The 19,569-nt window shown below is 40.4% G+C and overlaps 1 protein-coding gene across 2 annotated transcripts in view; it reads right to left on the bottom strand.

The window, feature by feature from the left end:
- Window positions 1-3,517: 3,517 nt before the first annotated feature.
- GPD1L (glycerol-3-phosphate dehydrogenase 1 like) overlaps window positions 3,518-19,569 on the bottom strand; it is a 38,717-nt gene continuing 22,665 nt past the window's right edge. For both annotated transcript variants that reach the window (XM_037890373.2, XM_037890375.2), the window contains exons 6-8: window positions 13,487-13,720; window positions 12,758-12,864; window positions 3,518-7,069 (exon numbers count right to left, since the gene is read on the bottom strand). In XM_037890373.2, coding sequence (XP_037746301.1) covers window positions 6,973-7,069; window positions 12,758-12,864; window positions 13,487-13,720 — 438 coding nt within the window. In that variant the 3' untranslated portion in view covers window positions 3,518-6,972. The remainder of the gene's footprint in view (window positions 7,070-12,757; window positions 12,865-13,486; window positions 13,721-19,569) is intronic.

Genomic DNA, 19,569 nt, shown 5'->3' on the forward strand with positions numbered 1-19,569 from the left:
CTGACATTTTTTAGTTGTTGATTTTTCTTTTGTAAAACTACGTTTGGGGAAAAGGTAAGACAGCCCAGACAACCTTTACCTGGATTTGATATATTTTGCTTCCATAAGAGAACATGGGGTAGTGTAGAGCTTTGGCAGCACAGAGAGTGTGTGTGTTGAAGGCAGGGAGTTGGCATGACAATTACCTATTTCCACCTATAATAGTAGCAACACTCCCAAATAAGGTGGTGGGAAGACTGTGAGTTACTGGGAAAGAATGAAGGATGGTTCTTGAGTGGGGGTTGTGCACGGAGGCTTTGCCCCTGAAGAAATGTGAAAAACTTTAAATGAACTTTTACAATAATGCTAGCAGTTAAAGACAGGGGCCTTCATGCTAGCCTCTGTGACTACACAAAACTTGTGCACACTCACTTATGAGCTCAAACTATAGAATTTCTTGTGCAAATTAGTTGCATATGTATACTATCAGGGGTTTATTGACAAACCTGTACACAGAAAAAGGACTTTATCTTAAAGATAGTCTTTCACAAGCAACAGTGTGCAAAACTACCCATGTAAAAATAGCACACACAAGCACCTGGTGTGTAAAAATGGAGCCAGGTTGGAGTTGCTTTAAAGGAGAGCAGTGGAGGATTCTAAATGATTCTACAGTGATCACAGGAAATAGAAACGCCCAAGTTTAAAAAGACCAGCATGGCTAAAACCAATTAATTTAATAGGGGCTATAATGAACAGGTGATGATTGGAATTTGAAACTTATATGTCCGAACACAGGCTGTTCATGTTCAGTAACAGCTAAAATACAAGGAATCAGTGTCTTGAACGATGAATTTAGAACACACAAACACCAAAAAAAAAAAAAAAATTCCCTTCCATAACTGTTGGCGGTTGTGGATCTTATCAGGAGGTTGTTTTAAGACATGTTTTATTCAGGACAGAAGTTATACTAAACAAACTACTACATTGAAAGAGCTGTTTATAGTAAGAATGCACAACTAAAACCAATAATTTATTCTGTTTCTAGTCATTTATGTATATAAAACACCTGAAGTACAAAGTTATATTTGTACACCACCTGTGCAGCTCAGAATGCTTTTACAATTGATTTGCACAACACTCCTCTGAAGTAGGTATTATCCCTGCTTTTAGAAATGGGCACAGAGATGTTAAAGTAAGAATTTCAAACATGCTCATGATTGGACTAACTGTGCTCCCATTGAAATCGATAGGAGTTTTAGAATTGACTTAAATAGAAGCAGATTGAGGCCAACCAAAACTGAGAGTTTAAGTGACTTGTTCAGGGTCTGACAGCAAGAAAGGGAAGAACAGAAATAGAACTCAGAGTCCAGTCATCTGACTTCTAGACTAGGCAGCCTTTCATTTGCTTTTTGTGGAAGTGAAGGCAGACACTCATCCCATGCATTATTCAAAATAGAAATGTTATCTTTTTGTTCTCACATTTCATATAGTCCATCAGCTAATGGCAAACTGTGTAAGAACTGAAGTAGATGGTGTTCAGAAGGCAGGCCAAGAAAGGTAATTTTTCAATTTCTTCCAACAGAAAACAAATGCTGTATATATTGGGGAGAATGTTTTTTATTTTCCATTAAAGACAAACTGCAGTGTCTGCTGACTTGGTTCATGATTGCCAACTTGAAATAAAATCCAAGGGCGGAATTATTTATTTATGCAAAGATGGGAATGCTATGAATAAGCAGCAGAGCAGGAAAACTGAGGGTGCTGTTTCATTTGTCACATTGGGTATCTGCATGAATTTTAGATCTGTAATTTGGTTGCCATGTTTCATGTCCTTGAGTCAGCACCCAGATTATTTACGCGGAGACAAATAAAAAGGTACCTGAGCTGATTTACAAGGGCTGATAAACAACCACCCCCTTAGCCACCAACCAGAGGAACATGACATTTATAGAAAAATATATTTATCAGTCTAACTCTCTGCTGTGGCTTCTGCCTTCCTATGCACCTAGCCTCCCTGTAATTAGAAGGCCCGTTTTACTTGGATTATGCTTTCTGGACATATGGTGATTGGTTTTACCAATTAGTCTCAGGCACCCTTTCAAAAAACAAAAAAAGTAGTCACACCATTCTGAACCTTTGATTAAAATGCTCGCTCAGTGTTGTCTACCAGAAAATGGCCAGTGGCTTTACAGCAATGGGGCCCAGTGGATAGAGCTTAGAAGAAAGACTCAGGAGACCGGGATTCTATTTCCAGCTCTGCCACTGGCCTTCTGGTGACAATGGGCAAGTCGCTTCCCCTCTGCTTCTCAGTTTCCCCCCGATAATGATACCGACCTCCTTTGTCAAGCACTTTGAGATCTATGGATGAAAGGTGCTGTAAGATTGAGCTATTTTTCTGTTTGCTGAAGAAACCTACATTCCTGTTAATGCCAGTGTTTCCATGCATCATAGTATAAATTGAAAAGGAGGACTTGTGGCACCTTAGAGACTAACAAATCTAAGGTGCCACAAGTACCCTTTTCTTTTTGCGAATACAGACTAACATGGCTGCTACTCTGAAACCTGTCATAGTGTAAATTGTCACTGTGAGGCTGGATCCTCCTCTTCAGAAAACTCACAGGAGGGGCAACATTAAGTAGGAAATTCCATGAGTTGATAAGATTTAGTTCCTGACTCATCCCACCAAGTGACATGGGATTTTCAAGGTGTGGGGGCCCATGCATCACAGAGCTGTCCAGAAATCAAGGAAAGACCCTGTGCCCACTCCCCTCTCATCAGTCTGGTGAGTACAACTTCATTAGGAGCTATGCTGCCATTACCTCCCTGCCTGTAAGTGAGCCATCTCCAAGTGGGGAAGAAAGTTCACAGTAAACTGTGCCACAGTTAATGAGGGCAGGATCAGCATTAATTCTAATAGGACCTTTTTTCCCCACCCGGCAAAGGATTGTCACAGGATGACGTAAGTACAACTGCTGTCCTGGGCCAAACATGTTATGGGGAGAAGGTGTCAGCTGAGTAGTGTTTGCATGGAGGGGCCTTAGCTGTTTTAGTGGGATGTCAATTATCTTGGCAAGCTTCTCTTTTCACCTCCAGTAGATTCATCCATTCTATGCTGCATGACATGGTGGTGAAACTGTGCATCTCCTCAACCTCAAACAACAAGTAAGACAATAACGGAGAATTTATTTGCACAAGGCACTTAAGAGCTTCAAGGAAATGTTAAAGAGAAAACACGCAATCTACTGCAGACCATGTAGAATTTTGTGCAGCAGCGACCTCTAGTGGATGACACGATCATTATATGAACTGAAGACGATAATGAAGTTCATACCACAGAGAACATCTTGTTTTATTTGATTGGCCCGACTCAAGACTGTGCTAGCAAAACAATAAATGAAAACACTGATGCTTAGATGACAATCAGTAAACTGCTCTAGCCCCTTATATGGCAGTCTCCGATATCTATCCTGATTACATCTTTAGCATCAACAAGAGAAAGAAAGCTTGGTGATAAAAAATGAACACTAAAAACAAGTGATTCCAAGACAAAATATTTATTCTACTAAGCTTTCAAAGAGGTATCCATTTTCAATCCTTAAACAATACAGTACATGTGTAATGGGCTAGTTAGGTACTACACTTCAACCCTGATATAACGCGGTCCTCAGGAGCCAAAAAATCTTACCGCATTCCAGGTGAAACTGCGTTATATTGAACTTGCTTTGGCCTTGAGCATTTCCTTTATTAATAGTCACTTCCTGCCCCCTGACTGATCCCTCAGAATCCCCGACCCATCCAACCCTCCACCCCCGCTCCCTGTCCCCTGACTGCCCCAACCCCTATCCACACCCCTGCCCCCTGACAGGCCCCCCCGGGACTCCCACGCCCTATCCAACACCCCCATTTCCCGCCCCCTGACCGCCCCGCCCCCAGAACCAAGAACCATCCAACCCCCCTGCTCCCTGTCCTCTGACCGCCCCCCAAGACCCTCTGCCCCTTATCCAACCCCTCGGCCCCGGCCTGGCACCCTTAACACGCCACTCAGAGCAGCGTGTCAGAGCCAGACACGCTGATGTGCTGACCCGCTGGAGCACGCAGCCCTGCCCCCCAAAGTGTTGCTTTACTGCGTTATATCCGAATTCGTGTTATATCGGGTCACGTTATATCGGGGTAGAGGTGTATTAGAAGACTGACTGCAGTTCCCTTAGTGATTTTTGTTCATAAGTTAGTCAAGAAAGATACAAATTTAGGACCTGATCCTGAAAAAAAAAAACTTACTATTGGGCAGAGTGTCTTTAATGGGACTACTCCCAGTAGCAAGCAAAAGAGTGTTCACAGAACTGGTCCCTTATCCTTTAATGCGGATTATATCTATCTCACAGTATCATAATTAGTAGTAAATATTAATGAAAAAAATAATGCCAAGCCAAAAGTTCTCAAGCAACAACGACAAAGAAATAGAAATGGTGGAATAATAAATATCGACAGAAATGAAAACAAGATAAATTTCTTAATTACAGAAGTTTTGCATTTTATTGGGGAAGTGAGTGGATTGTAGATTTGAGAAAATGATTCAATAAACAAACCTCCCTCTGGCTCTGTCACTGATTGGGTTTACATAAAAAACGAGATCTAAAAATGCTCAACTCCTTAAGTGGAGGAAAGAACATGAGAACAAACAAAAAAAAACCCCATCCTACAGTACATATAATTCACCACTTTTAGCTTATATAGCCCTTTATGTATCTTACAAAATTGTATTATTCTACATACTATATGTAAAAATAAAATACAAAGTCAAATCCACCCAATTTGGTGGATTTTTTTAAAGTATAATTTAACATAAGCAAACCCACCGAGAGTTACGCTATAATGGGGAGTGTATGCTTCATATGTGCGTTGATATATCAATGTTTCCAACTACTAAAATGTCCTTTAAATGGGCTGAGCACAAATTTCTCACAGATCAGTTCCATCAGAGATTTTAATTCTCAAAATCCCACTGCCCCATACATTTCAAACTAACCCCAACCCTTTCCATTATTCAGCACCATGTTCAGAAAAATAAGGCAAAACATCCCCAATAAAATGATCTTTTGTAGCCCTGCATATTTGTAGACATTCACATGATCTTCTAAAAATAATTTAAAACATAATGGTTGGTTTGGCATATGCAAAATGCCAGCCCCTGTTCGGAAATATTTTTTTGTTTACGTGAAGGTGCCTTACTGCTCTTTCTTATTTCAGAGTAAAAAATATCCAAAGCTATATAATGCACTTTAAGCAAGGGTGACTGATACTCCTAAGCCTATACCTTGACATCTTAAAGCTTCATAAAGGTTTCATGCTCAAAGCTCTTGGCCTGTAAACAACACAGCTGGTAACAGCAAGTAGTGATCAATCCATATCTTGCTCAGGGATTAGGAGTGTGTATTTCAAACGGCAAGATACTTCTCTTATTAGCTGAGTGCTGGCTTCTATCAGTCTCTAGACAAACCTTATTCCTCTGATCTCAACTATGGGTTGTCCCTTCACGTGCCTAGCCATACACCTGATCCTTAAGGCTAGATTTCATTTTTTCTTTTAAACAAAATAAAATCATGGGCCAGAAAGATCCATCCATCCCCCCATCTTTCCTCAAAATGTTCCTACAAAGGATATTCCAGCAGTACCCCAACAGTTGTGCAACAGAAGCACTCAAATTGACCTCCCCCATAACCTTTCCAGTCCCTCCTTCCTTAAAGGGAACAGAGAGAGGCAGCCTGGCCTCTGAGAAGCTTTCAGGCAGATTGGTCAGAAAAGGCTTGATCCAATCCCCACAGGAGTCTTTCAAATTAAAGAATGGGAACTTTTTCCATTTACTTCAGTAGAAGTTGGATCAAGTCAATAGAGAACAGTTGACACATCAGTCACTGGCAGGCACTGAAATGGATGCAGTTAGCATAAAGGAGCACAATTCATTTGACAACAGACAACACAGACTTGAAGTACTGGGAAATCCCCCCATGTGTGGTATGCAGCTGAAGGTTAAGCTAGAAGAGCGTGACAGTTTTGGGCAGCGGCTAGCACAAGAATGGGCCTAAAATAAAATAAATGGAATCACACAGCACATGAATGAACCACAATGCCCCTATACTAGAGTCTGTGCTGGTAAAATCCTTCTGCTTGTCCTTCCTAATAGAATTCTAGAACAGCTTAATACCTGGAAACAGCAAGAGAAAGAGAGAAATGCAGAAATACAAAAATAAAAGCAGAAAGGGATAAAAATTGAGGGGGAGGTAATGTACCCTTTTAAAATATGTTACACTTAAAAGATTAAATACCCTTTAAAAATTGATTTGAACTAGTCTGATATTTTGAGACTGTCTAAAAATCATATGATACTGTTAAATGCAGTTAGTTAAAATGCTATTCCACTGCTCCCTCCTTGAATAACTGCTACAACTAGCTTTTCATTAATATTGCTTAAAATGACTATCGCCAAAAAGCATGCAAACATGTAAAAAGTCTTGATGTGTATTACAGAATAAAATCAAGTTTAGTAGACACAGCTTACACTACTGGGGCTATCAGGGCCCAAACCAATTCCCACTGAAGCCAATGGGATTCTTTCCATTGACTCTAGTGTGCACTGGATTGGGTCTTTAATGAGAGAGGAATTTCAGAATGAAAGATTACTAAATGTTGTTTGTATCTTGTACTGTAGAAACACAATAGATGCATCCATATTTTTATGCATACTATATATATGCATATAGTGCAAGTTTTGCATTGTATATCTTAAAACATCTGCTTTTTAGCCAGTAAAATGACAGACACCAAGATGACAGTACACTACAATGTTAAATTGTGTTCAAAAAACTACAGAAATTCATATACATTCACATGGTTGCCTAATGTGCAGTTTCTTATGAAGCTTATGCTTACATCCACTTGAACCCAAATATGAATTTGAAAGGCGGAAGCTGCATTAGTATAATTGCACAATTCGTTTTACATATGCTCTGGATGACTCTGAAGGCAGGATATCATTTCTTGGACAGGTTTCCCTTCATAGCAGATTTGATATACGGCAGTGAACAGTGGAAACCTAGCAAAGAAAAGAAAAAAGCAACATAAGATTAATCTATAATGTCTTGTTAGGTAGAGAAGAGAGCACCTGAGAATCTGTGTTTCTTTTGGAATTTACAAGGCACTCATGCTACGATGATGAGTACAGAATATATACAATACCTACATACATTTCAGGCCCTCAAAAGCCTAATCATTATCAAGCCATACCGGATCCTGCAACATTGTTATGCATAACTTGACAGTTCATTTATTTCACAAATGAAAACAAATGCTTGCCACTATCTTTTTCGCAATCATCTTACCACACGCTCAGCTACAAACAGAAAAGATCAACCTTTCAAATAATGATCAAGTATAAAAAAAAATTAGGATACCACAATTTTTCAGAGATCCCATCAGATTAAAAATCATAGACCAAGACTTTCAAATGTAAAAGTCTACAGGTAAGTATGGGTTTTAGGATCCTTAAAATAAATAGGAGCCTGACTTTTTATTTATTTATTTATTTTTAAGTTGGCCATGTTTTCAAAAATAAAACTTCCATGTGTGTTTTACTGACATTAAAGGACTATTAAAACAAAGAATTTTTAAAAATCCTAAACGTATTTATTTTTATATTCAGTGTGGATAATGAAAACAGACCTAGTCAATTTCACTTTCTAGATCTGAAAGGCTACAGTGTTTAAGCTGCAAGCACCACAACAGAACGTTTAAAATCATTGCAAAACTTTTTGTAGGAATAAAAAAAAAAAAAAAAAAAAAAAGAATTCTGTTGGCCTTAGGGGATTTTTGTTTTTAAATATTAAATCTTAAATGTTAGGCCTAAAATTGACATAGGAATGTCCGTTTATGTGTGATCATTTCTAGAGATGGGCACAAGACATATTGTACTTGTATGAAGCTAAAGTAAGCTTCAGATGGGTACAGGTATTGCATTGCTAGTTATCAGGCTGTTCAGAGAAGTTGCTTGATTTAAGATGGGACCATTGTTTCAAACAACATTTTAATACCAACTTACTGCTCTCCATCACAGAGAATATTTCTGTGAGCACAGTTCAGAAGCACTTTACTGAAAAAATGACAATGCTTAAGTTAATGGTGACAACAATGCTACAGGCAGGAAAAGCATGTACACTACATGTGAAATGTGCATCTGGGAACATTAAAGGGATTAGTTCTGCACCTACCTTTCAGATGAAGAGTTCTATGGCCAACTTACACTGTAAATATACATGCTGATCCTGCAAAGCGCATCTCTGTTGGGTATCACTGACTTCTACGAGCCTCCATATGACAAACAGCCATGCATCTGCATAGAAGTTTGCAGGATTGAGGCCTAAATTCTACCAGTGATGTTGCACCCCATAAGGCTTTATGAAAATATGCTTATAAATGTATATATGACATAACTGGAATACGTTTTATGCTACATATGCCATGTAACATATCTCTGTAAAGGTTAAGATCTACTGAATCTATTAATCCTATTTGTATGCATGTATCATTTTTGTGTTTGAAGTTATGAATATTGGCTGTGTACTTGCTTGATTTCTAAGTAGCCTTAGTAAACATTGGTCAGCTTCTTGAGAAAGGAATGTGCAAGTTAAATGCCCAATCAAGAAGCACTTAACAGACAATGGATCTTGAAAGACTCCAATCCACATAAGAAGTCTACTTGAGGACGTTCAACGTAGCATGTGAACCATGGCTGCTACCTGTAAGTTCTGAGTCATGCATGGACATGTGACTTGCCCATGTGATTCCAAAACTCCATCTTTTAGCCGGGATTCTACACAGAGGGAGGGAGGGGTGTCCACCCACAAGAGAAAGTCTATTTAAACACTGGGGAGATCCCTCCATTTTGTCTTCAGCTGGCTAAAGGGACAGCCTCTCCACCCCCAAAGGATACCTGAAAGAAACTGGAACAAAGGACAGTAACCACAGGGGATGTGAGTGATTGCTGGACCCAGACTACTAGAAGGAGACTAGTCTGTAAAAGGAAGCTTACTGGAACACCTCTGAGGGTAAGGTTTTATCTGTATTCAGTTTTCTTACTATGTTAGGCATAGACTTGCGTGTTCTATTTTATTTTGCTTGGTAATTCACTTTGTTCCGTCTGTTACTACTTGAGACCACTTAAATCCTACTTTCTATATTTAATAAAATCACTTTTTATTTATTATTTAAGCCAGAGTATGCATTAATACCGCGGGGGGTGGGGAAGGGCAAACAGATGTGCATCTCTCTCTATCAGTGTTATAGAGGGTGAACAATTTATGAGTTTACCCTGTATAAGCTTTATACAGGGTAAAATGGATTTATTTGGGGTTTGGATGCCATTGGGAGTTGGGCATCTGAGCATTAAAGACAGGAACACTTCTTAAGCTGCTTTCAGTTTGTGGGATGTGGTTCAGACGTGGGTCTGTGTTTGTGGCCGGCAAGTGTGTCTGGCATAACCCGGCAGGATTCTGGAGTCCCAAACTGGCAGGGAAGGCAGGGGCAGAAGTAGTCTTGGCACATCAGTTGGCAGCCCCAAAGGGGTTTCTGTGATGCAACCCATCACACTACCCTTACTAGACTTTCAACCCTATGTTTTAAATTTTTATTTTTTGAAAAGCACCAGAGTATACTACACAGTTTTTAAGCAAATGTTTGAAGATTAGATTAAAAAGCCAATGCCCTTAAAATAGGATCATTCAGCTTCCACTAGGTGCAATAGTGAGAATGAGAAGGGGGTCTGTGTAGTAACAAGCTGGAAATAACTTCACTAACTGACACGATCCAAAAATACTATTTTACACACAAGTGTCCAAGAATGACAGTATCATCCAGCAAAAATTTGCATGAGTTTTTAAAATTACCCTTTAGGATGAGGACAAAAGCAGAGAAATAAACAATAGCCTACTTCATGTCATCTCGATTAAAAAAAACCTGCTGTGTTCAGCTCTGTACTTGCCAAACGGAAAAGCAGAAAAATAAAAAAGTAACTTATTTGAAGATGTCTAAGAGAGCATTACAAACTAACTATTGAAAGCGATTGTTCTAAACAGCTTTCTTCCCCCAACCAGCTTAATTGTGCATATATTGCAGTGATAGGACTTCTGTGCCTTATTTTTAGAAGTAGTACTAAAACATAGAAAAGCAGATGGTGCATGAAAAAAATTGCACTTTAAAAACTGCCAAAAATAATTTTTAAAAGGGACTGCCAATCAACAGACGAAACTGTTCATTTTTGTGATTTTGCCTCATCTGAAAAAAGAAGAGCTGAAGAAAACACATTCCAAGTCTTACTAAACACAGACTACATATGGCTTTAGGAATCACGCACATGCAGAATCTCTTGAATAAATGACATCAGGAGAACCTGCTTTGTTTTGTACCAGGAAATACTAAGTTAGATGATTCTATTTTACCGCAAACTAGGTGTCACAAAGGAAAGAGAACCACAATATCAAAGCTACTATCCATGCTTCTGACCCATCTATGAGATGAAAGCAGGGACTACATACAGCTGGTCAGTTAAACAGAATTTTAGTAACAAGGCTCCTTTTCCTTGGAGATAAGCAACAAATTTTACCAGCAAGAAAGCTACTGGACGGTCTCTCTGTTTACAGGGTTTATTAAGTTTCAGAGTAGCAGCCATGTTAGTCTGTATTCGCAAAAAGAAAAGGAGTACTAGTGGCACCTTAGAGACTAACCAATTTATTTGAGCATAAGCTTTCGTGAGCTACAGGGTTTATTAAGACAGTCAGCTTTATATTTTAGTTTATTGTTTATTTACAGTTCTGCAATATTGAGAGTTAACACAGACCTTAAGTAAATGCTTGCTTATATGTTTAAGTTATACATGAAACTAACAAGAAGATACATCAGGCTTGACAAATAATTCCCTTGTTTATTAGCTTCCCTGTGAGAGTTATAATCTGATGCAGATAAGATATTTCTCTTCCGCATCAGGGAGTTCTCACTGGTAAATTATTGGAATGCAATGAAGAGTGAACTAATGTATCATGTACTGAAGAGAACCTGAAACTGAGTCCCTACCATTGCTTCAGAAGTACATCAATCGGTTTTGCAGGCAGGCTTTGGGGCAGTTGTGAATATGGATTAAATGGTGGAATTTTGCCTCAGAAGTTTTCAGGTCCTCTATCGTCTAGCAAACAGCAAAAATCCATATACTAGATGCCATATTTTCCTTTTTGATTTGTCAAGCTATATAAGCACTGAGCTGCCATCCTTTATACATATCTTACAATTTTTGTATGCAGTTTCATTTAAGTGATTTGGAATAAGCACTCTTAAATTGTACAAATCAATGGCCAAACAGCCGATGCAGAAACATAGTTGATTGAATAGGGTCATCAACAGGTTTTACCTATGGTACATTCCAGAGACTATAACCTCGATCAAGCATTGTTAAACCGATGCAGCTTTTCTCTCATGGCCCGACCCTGCAAGGTGCTGAACACCATTAACTTCTAGTGAAGTTGTTGGGAGGTAAGGACACTTAGCAAGACCATGAAAGATGCTGAGCACCTCACAGGAGGAGGCCCTGAGTTCAGAAGTATCCCTCCCACCCACCCCACCCTGCCAATTTCAGAAAGATACCAATTTTGTCTTTATTCTTACTCTGTTAGTAGCCACAAATCTTCATTTCTGAATTATAACCAGCAGCAATTAATAGAACAATAGTCACCAGGACAATTATTCTAGGCAAGTCATCAAGAATGTCTACAAAATGTGTCAAAAAACTAAATACTACCCTTATGAGAAACTCAAGATTATTCTGGGAAAAGATTAAAACCAAGTCAAAACTAGGCAAAGACAAATCAAACATGCCACTATGCCTCCTAGGCCATATCCTCAGACACTTGTACTCATGGCCCCATGCTCTCTTCCATATTCTGCCTCCGTGGCAGTCTTCCACGGACTCCTGACTCCATGGAAGCCCATTCAGGGGAACTCCAACTCTACCAATCTGGAGAGAGGAGGGCAACCAGCTGGGCTCCTCGGGATTCTTTCCCCCATCTCTTTCCACCCCCAACAAAAAAATCAAAAAACCAAAAAAAACCCCAACGACCCTGCTTTTGGCTCTATTAATTTATGCTGCTTTCTGGTCCGCATTGCATAACCCAACCCTGGAGTGTGTATAAGGAGGACAATCCAGGCGAAGCCCATGGGAGGGGAAGCGAATGGAAACAAGGCTCCTGCAAGAGTCATGCCGTTCAGAGGTAGGCAAGAGCCAGTAGGAAAAGGCAGCAGAGCTGAGGCAAGGGGCATCCCTGAGATCTGCGCAGTAAGGAAATACAATTCCTATCTCCATGGGAATTTCCATGGGTGCAAACCATATGATTAGGAAATTCCATGTTGAAACCTAGGGCACTTCCTCTCCTACATTACCTTATTCCTGCCTAGGGCAGATGGGATCACCAAGATATCTCTGAGTAAATGGAGGATTAAATTGCAGAGCATTCAGAGTTTAAATATAGGCTCCCACACCATTAGTTCTAGTATATATATTATAGTCACATTAATCTCACTGTTTTAAAATGTATGCATTTTGTTGGGGTTTAAGTCACTTTGTTAGCATTTTACCTTTTTGCTTTTATGTTCAGGAAACAGTCTCACAATGATCAAAAAACAAAAAGTGAAAAAATGGAGGGGAAAACAAAACAAAATAAATGCCCCATGTCCTCTTACTTACTTATCCACCATTCCTTTCTGCTTCAGGATACGATATACTTCTGCCGAAGTCTGTGGTCCCTGCAATTTCTGGCCATTTAGCATTTCTTGCTCCAGTTCTTCAATGGACTTAACAGTATTTTAAAAATAAAAAAAAAAAAAAAGGTTAATCATGACAAGGTATTTCCAACCTAAGACGCCATTTTGAAGAATATTATGAAGAATAAGAAGGTTATTAAGCCCTGATAAGGGTCTTCTCCTCTGCTGGAGGACACTACTGCTTCAGCATGGGGAGACAGCTCCCAAAGTTTGCCCAGCTGAGGGTGGTAGAACTAAAATCTTAAATGAACAGTCACTCAACATGAGTATTAAGATGCGTGAAGACTTGATGGGAGAAGCTGGCTAGTGTCATTGCAGAATCCTAACACTTCCTCCAAAAGCAGTCTATGGTTTTCATAATGGTAATTACCTACATGCCTGTGTGTAAACTTCCTCTTTCCCCTACTCCCTGCCTCCAGTTCTCCTTCTCTTTGGAACTGCCTCATTCATTCTAGCTTTGCAACACTGTCTCTATGGTAACACACTAAAGGACAAAAGGCGGGGAGACAAGACTATGTTAACTGATTACAATGTGACTAGTATAACCACAGTATTATAGTAACAAGTCAGCACTGAACCTAGTGCTCCTATGACACAGATTTCTGCAATGCTAGCCATCACACAGAGACGAAGACAGGCCTTGGTACAATACCTTCCCAGTTTTAACAAATGCTTCAGCCACCCTCCGATTGCGGCCACCATAACACGTTGTGATCAGATCAGCAACTCCACAACTCTCCAGGAAAGTGGCAATAGACACCTGTCCCTTGCAAAAGATTTTTGCAAAAGCAATCATCTCCATTAGGCCAAGTCGAATAACAGCAGCTTTGGTATTATCACCACAGCGAAGGCCATCACAAAACCCGGCTCCCACTGCCACAATGTTCTAAGGAGAGGAGAAAAACAGTGGGAAGCAAATCAGATACGGCTTAGAGAACCTCTGAAGTCACAAAGGAAGAGAGTACAAGTGTTCTGGTAAGAATCACATATACAAATATCAGCTCGCTTGTGTTAGCTAGATGGCTGGATTAGATACAAAAGCTAACACAAATACAACATTAAAGTTGAGAATACTGTAAGGGAAGTCAAAAAACCAAGGAGCCAAATTCAGCCAAGCTAGTGCAGGTAGGTTTTGAACACACCCTTTTGCGTCAGTCAAAATGGGGGTCTATAACCTACACAGCTAGATCAATCGTTGTGCCCTATGGTGCGTGTGTGGGACCACCCCATCCAGGGGAGATGGTGTTTGTGCTCCTGGACTCCGCTGATATTTTACTGGCAGGTGCTACATCCTTTTCTCCAGTAGGGGATTCCAAGCTGCTTATTGGCTAATTGTACCTGCTTTTTGAGCAGTACTGAGCCCTTTCACCTCCCCAGAAGGGGAAGCTGTAGCCACATTGCATTGCCACAACCTGTCCCTCTTTCTGTCACCTTTTACATCCCTGCTCCCTGATACTAGCACAGGCTGCTGTTCTGGCCAAACTGGAGACATTTTCTGGGGACGTGTGAGATGAATGCATTTCTCAGGTGTACTGATCATGTCTGACTCTACTGTCTTCCCTGAAGACACCACAGTGGAGCTTAATGCAGAAGGATTCAGTATTAGTTTAAGGTGTTTCTCCATCACATTCTCCCTACAGTTTTTGAGCAGTATGATGCAGATATAGCACGAAACTTCCCTTTAGATGCCAACCACTTGTCTGCTGGACACTCACTATTTTTTAAGACTGTATGTCAATGAATGGCGAACGTTAGCCTCCAATTTCTGCTATTTTGGCTTTGTTTACTCTTTCTATTTCAAAGCTGCTCAGCCCACATAACCCACAATTTGACCCAGAATGCTTAAATTGTTTGCTTTTGTCTTTCATCATTTGTTTGTCAGAGGGAATAGGAAAGCTAGTTGTAGTGCTTTAAGCAGGCCCTGACCAGCTTGAGCAGGGAAAACAGCGTGCATGTTTTAATTCTGAAAGCATCAGCTTGTTAGACCTTTTCTACAATGTTGCCATTGCACATTCTGACAGGTAGCCTGCAAGTAACCAAGAAGTGATTGATACACACAGCCTCATAACATAGGTACACCTATGATATCATAGCCTCCTACAGCTACTTTATGAATTCACATGCCGGATTCTGTATTTCCACTTTTCTCTGACCTCTCCTTAATGAAAGGAGATATGACAATTCTCTCTCTATATATATATATTATAGGTAGCAATGCCTATAGTTAAGTTTGGCTAACACGTTTGATTATTCTCCGTTTCCAGTTATAACTTCAAAACTAACCATCTGGGCTGAAATTTTCCATGTCAAGTGTCTGCCTTAGGCTCAATTTTTGAGGAAGCATCAGATAAATGCTTCAGCCATTTCTCAGAATAAGGTTGGGGAAAAAATACATTGTTTTGCACATATTTTTTTAAAAAAACCCACAGCTGTTTTGTTCAGAAACTAATGCTTTGGAACAGGGGCCTGCAAATTGGCAGAAGTTTGTCTTGGTGACAGGGCTGTGCCTTGTGCTGTCCCAATGAAAATTCGCTTAAATTTGCCAAAGTTATAAGCTTTTGAAAAAATCTCAATTCACACGTGCTCAGTATAGGCTTAAAAGAGTTCAGCCACTAAATTCTTTGAAGAGTCCCTCAGAACTGAGCATTCTCCCTCCCCTCACAGATCTTATGTGCCAACTGTATATGCACTTCCCCCACCAAGTGACTAAGAATGCTCCACCTCAAGGCTGCAGGGCTAAGCAGGACTTCCCCTGCAACTGCTCCTCCTGGGTGCCAGGGATTACTGTGGTAGTGGGTAAAGGAGCTGGGAGCAGGAAAACTCTCTCTCCTGAGCTCTCATTTATCCTGCTGCTGGCACCCAGGCAGCATGCAAGCAAAAGGAAAAACAGCCTGTATTGAATGCAGATGGCTGAGGAACAAGAAAGGTTGGGGGCAGGACCTTACGCAGAAATATCAAGCTTGGTTTCCTTTACAGTCCTCAGTGAAGAATGGACATGTACAAAGAAAGCTTGTTCGTGACTTTTTTAAGTTGGTAAGTTTAAAAGCATGCATGAAAATATTTGTTTTTTGTGCTACTTTATTTGTTTTGGGCAAAGGTGCTACTGGGGCGCCAACTTCTAGCTCAGGAGCTCTCAAATTTTTCGTGGTCCACAGAGTGTCTTGTAGATTCCTCCTTTCCTATTGCAGAACACCCATGTGGCAACTCCAGCAAGCGATATTGGGAAGCACTATGCACTTTGTTTTCTTAATATAATTTAGTTGCTGGATATATGAAGAAGCAGCTCTCACCAAGAGCAGCCAGGTACTCCACAAATCACTATCGGAGAACTTCTGTTCTAGCTTAAAAGGTTGGAGACCATTTGAAGATCTGTACAAGACAAGAGAGTCTTATTTTGAAAACAAATAAATAATAATAATAATAATTAATAATAATACCACCACCTAGTACATGGTGCTTTTCATCAGTAGATCTCAAAGAACTTTACAAAAGGAGGTCAGTATCATCACCATTTTTCAAATGGGGGAAAATGAGGCATGCAAAGGTGAAGTGACTTTCACAAGCCCACCCAGTAGACCCAGTGGCAGAGCCAGGAACAGAGTCCAGGTCCTCTGAGTCCCAGTCTAATGCTCTGTCTACTAGGCCACACTGTCTCTCCTTAATTAGTAACGGCAATGTTAACATGCACTCTAGTGGTCCCTACTCTGACAGTTAAGATGCTCCTTTGTCTTTTGCTGCAATCAATAAACTCTTTTTCCCTGTTGACAAGGTTCCATTAAATTATTTGATAGATGCAAGCTCCAGTACCATCTGCTGCCTATAAGATTTAATATACATGACATTAATATGCAGCAGCACAGATATCCTGAGCTCTATTATCACTAAAGCCCCTACATTTTCAGTTACATGCATATCCATTGCATTTGCAGGAACTCATATTTATGCACAATAGAAATGTGCCTATCTGTTTGCAAGCTCAAATACTCAATTTACCTATGCAAATACCTGTTTGTGCATACAGCTGTGGAGTTTTGGAGGCAAAGTAAGAGCAATTCTATTTTGCAGGTTCATGATTTTAAAATGTTGCCTTAATGATGACTTGAAACTAAGAGTAACTCAATGTCCCAAGCTAAAATTAAATAAATACATTAAATAACACTACTGAAAAGCTTTTTTTTTTTTTTTTTTTTTTTTAAAAACCAAACACTAAAAAAAGGTCACCTGCAGGTGACTCTGGGTCTCACTCCATGGTGGTGCCTCAGCACATAGGAGCCAACAACTCACCTTTGAACACCACTACCTGCCAGCTCTCTCAAGTAAGCAAGGAGGGTCCAGCAGCTGGAGTGAATACAACAAAAAGGAGGAAGTGCTTCTGAATGGGTCTGCCCTGAGAGAGATATCTTGGGTCTGAGATGAGAAGATCTAAGTGGTAGACAGAGCAGTCCTAAGCAAGGACTGGACTTTATATTATCTTATTGCTTAGATGTCTGTTAAAGTTGAAGCCCAAGAAGATGGTTGAGTTTTGATCCTGCCCAGAGTTTAGGGACTGTTGTAGAACAGATGGGAAAGTCATCTTCTCATAAGCAACTCAGTGTGATCACACAGAGCCCTTCAGAAATGCAAGTTTGATTAACTTCAAAAGGCTACGCATACTGCGTATGCTACAGCTCCAGACTTTGATGACCATATGAGCATTTTGTAACGTGAGGGTCAGTACCAACAAAGAATAATTTAAATGATTGGTTTTGACAGTAAGTTTATTGAGTCCCTCATCGTGCTGATGCATATGGTTTCAGAGGCCTTTTTTAACCACACATTGTCCCTCCACAATTAAGCTGATAGTAAAAGGAAAAGCAGAGTGTAATCCATGTGAGATTTCATGCCTTCATCTGTGCTGCAAACCTGAGCTGGTGTCTAAGGATACCCATACAAGTATCAGAGCCTGTTTTCCCTGCTCACATACTATTTTGCAGAAAGGAGTGAGACAACAGATATTTGAGGTTGGGAAGGAATTTTCCTTCAGGTCAGACCGGCCTGGGGTTTTTTTTGCCTTCCTGTGCTGCATGGGCACGGGTCACTTGCAGGTTTAAACTAATGTAAATAGGGAATTCTCTGTAATTTGAAGTCTTTAAACCATGATTTGAGGACTTCAGTAACTCAGCCAGAGGTTAGGCGTCTATTTCAGGAGTAGCTGATGTTCTGTGGCCTGCAATTTGCAGGAGGCCAGACTAGACAACCACGATGGTTCCTTCTGTCCTTTAAGTCTATGAGTCTACTTCTCAGTGCACTTCACAACAGGAACCATTACTGATACAGAACAAACCTGTGGATACCTGGTTCATAAAACCAGCAAGCTATTGTTTACAGCCATTTCTAGCTCTCTCCCTGATACCACCAGATCCAGTGACAGAACTGCAGCTCACATTTCAAGACACTTCATGAGTTATGATAAAGCCTCCATTTCAGTGCTCTCAATCTTCTATACTTCCAGATAGCTCCATCAGCCCATTGTCAGAGAAAATAAATACAGCAAGTGAAGCAGATATTCAGAACATGTGTCTGAACAGCAAATTCAGCAGATGTTCTTTCATCACCTAGCTGTGACAGCCATTATTAATCTTCATTTAAATGTGCTTCAGAATAATTTCAAATGTAAAATTATCAGCCAGAAGAATGCTGTGTTCAAAACTTTTATTTTCTGTGTTCCTTTCAGTTTTTAGGCAATCATCCATACTGAAATCATCCCTGCTTGGAGGAGTGAGGGAGGAGGAGAAAGGAATGAAACTAGTCCAGAGGTATAGCTGTATCAATCTTCTATTGTATACCAGTATATTATGCAAGAAATAAAGCTGGAATATTATAAAGATCTTGTATTCATATGTCTTTGTTTAAACTATGATGCAGATGAGGAGTTGGCGGATGTGATTGCAGAGCCATTGGCCATTATCTTTGAAAACTCATGGCGATCCGGGGAAGTCCCGGACGACTGGAAAAAGGCTAATGTAGTGCCCATCTTTAAAAAAGGGAAGAAGAAGGATCCTGGGAACTACAGGCCAGTCAGCCTCACCTCAGTCCCTGGAAAAATCAGGGAGCAGGTCCTCAAGGAATCAATTCTGAAGCCCTTAGAGGAGAGGAAAGTGATCAGGAACAGTCAGCATGGATTCACCAAGGGCAAGTCATGCCTGACTAATCTAATTGCCTTCTGTGACGAGATAACTGGCTCTGTGGATGAGGGGAAAGCGGTGGACGTGTTGTTCCTTGTCTTTAGCAAAGCTTTTGACACGGTCTCCCACAGTATTCCTGCCAGCAAGTTAAAGAAGTATGGGCTGGATGAATGGACTATAAGGTGGAGAGAAAGTTGGCTAGATTGTCGGGCTCAACGGGTAGTGATCAATGGCTCCATGTCTAGTTGGCAGCCGGTATCAAGTGGAGTGCCCCAAGGGTTGGTTTTGTTCAATATCTTCATAAATGATCTGGAGGATGGTGTGGATTGCAACCTCAGCAAGTTTGCAGATGACACTAAACTGGGAGGAGAGGTAGATACGCTGGAGGGTAGGGATAGGATACAGAGGGACCTAGACAAATTGGAGGATTGGGCCAAAAGAAATCAGATGAGGTTCAACAAGGACAAGTGCAGAGTGGAAGAACCCCATGCACTGCTACAGACTAGGGACCGAATGGCTCAGCAGCAGTTCTGCAGAAAAGGACCAGGGGTTACAGTGAACGAGAAGCTGG

This window comes from Chelonia mydas, chromosome 2 (assembly GCF_015237465.2).
Source record: "Chelonia mydas isolate rCheMyd1 chromosome 2, rCheMyd1.pri.v2, whole genome shotgun sequence".
Lineage (NCBI taxonomy): Eukaryota > Metazoa > Chordata > Testudines > Cheloniidae > Chelonia > Chelonia mydas.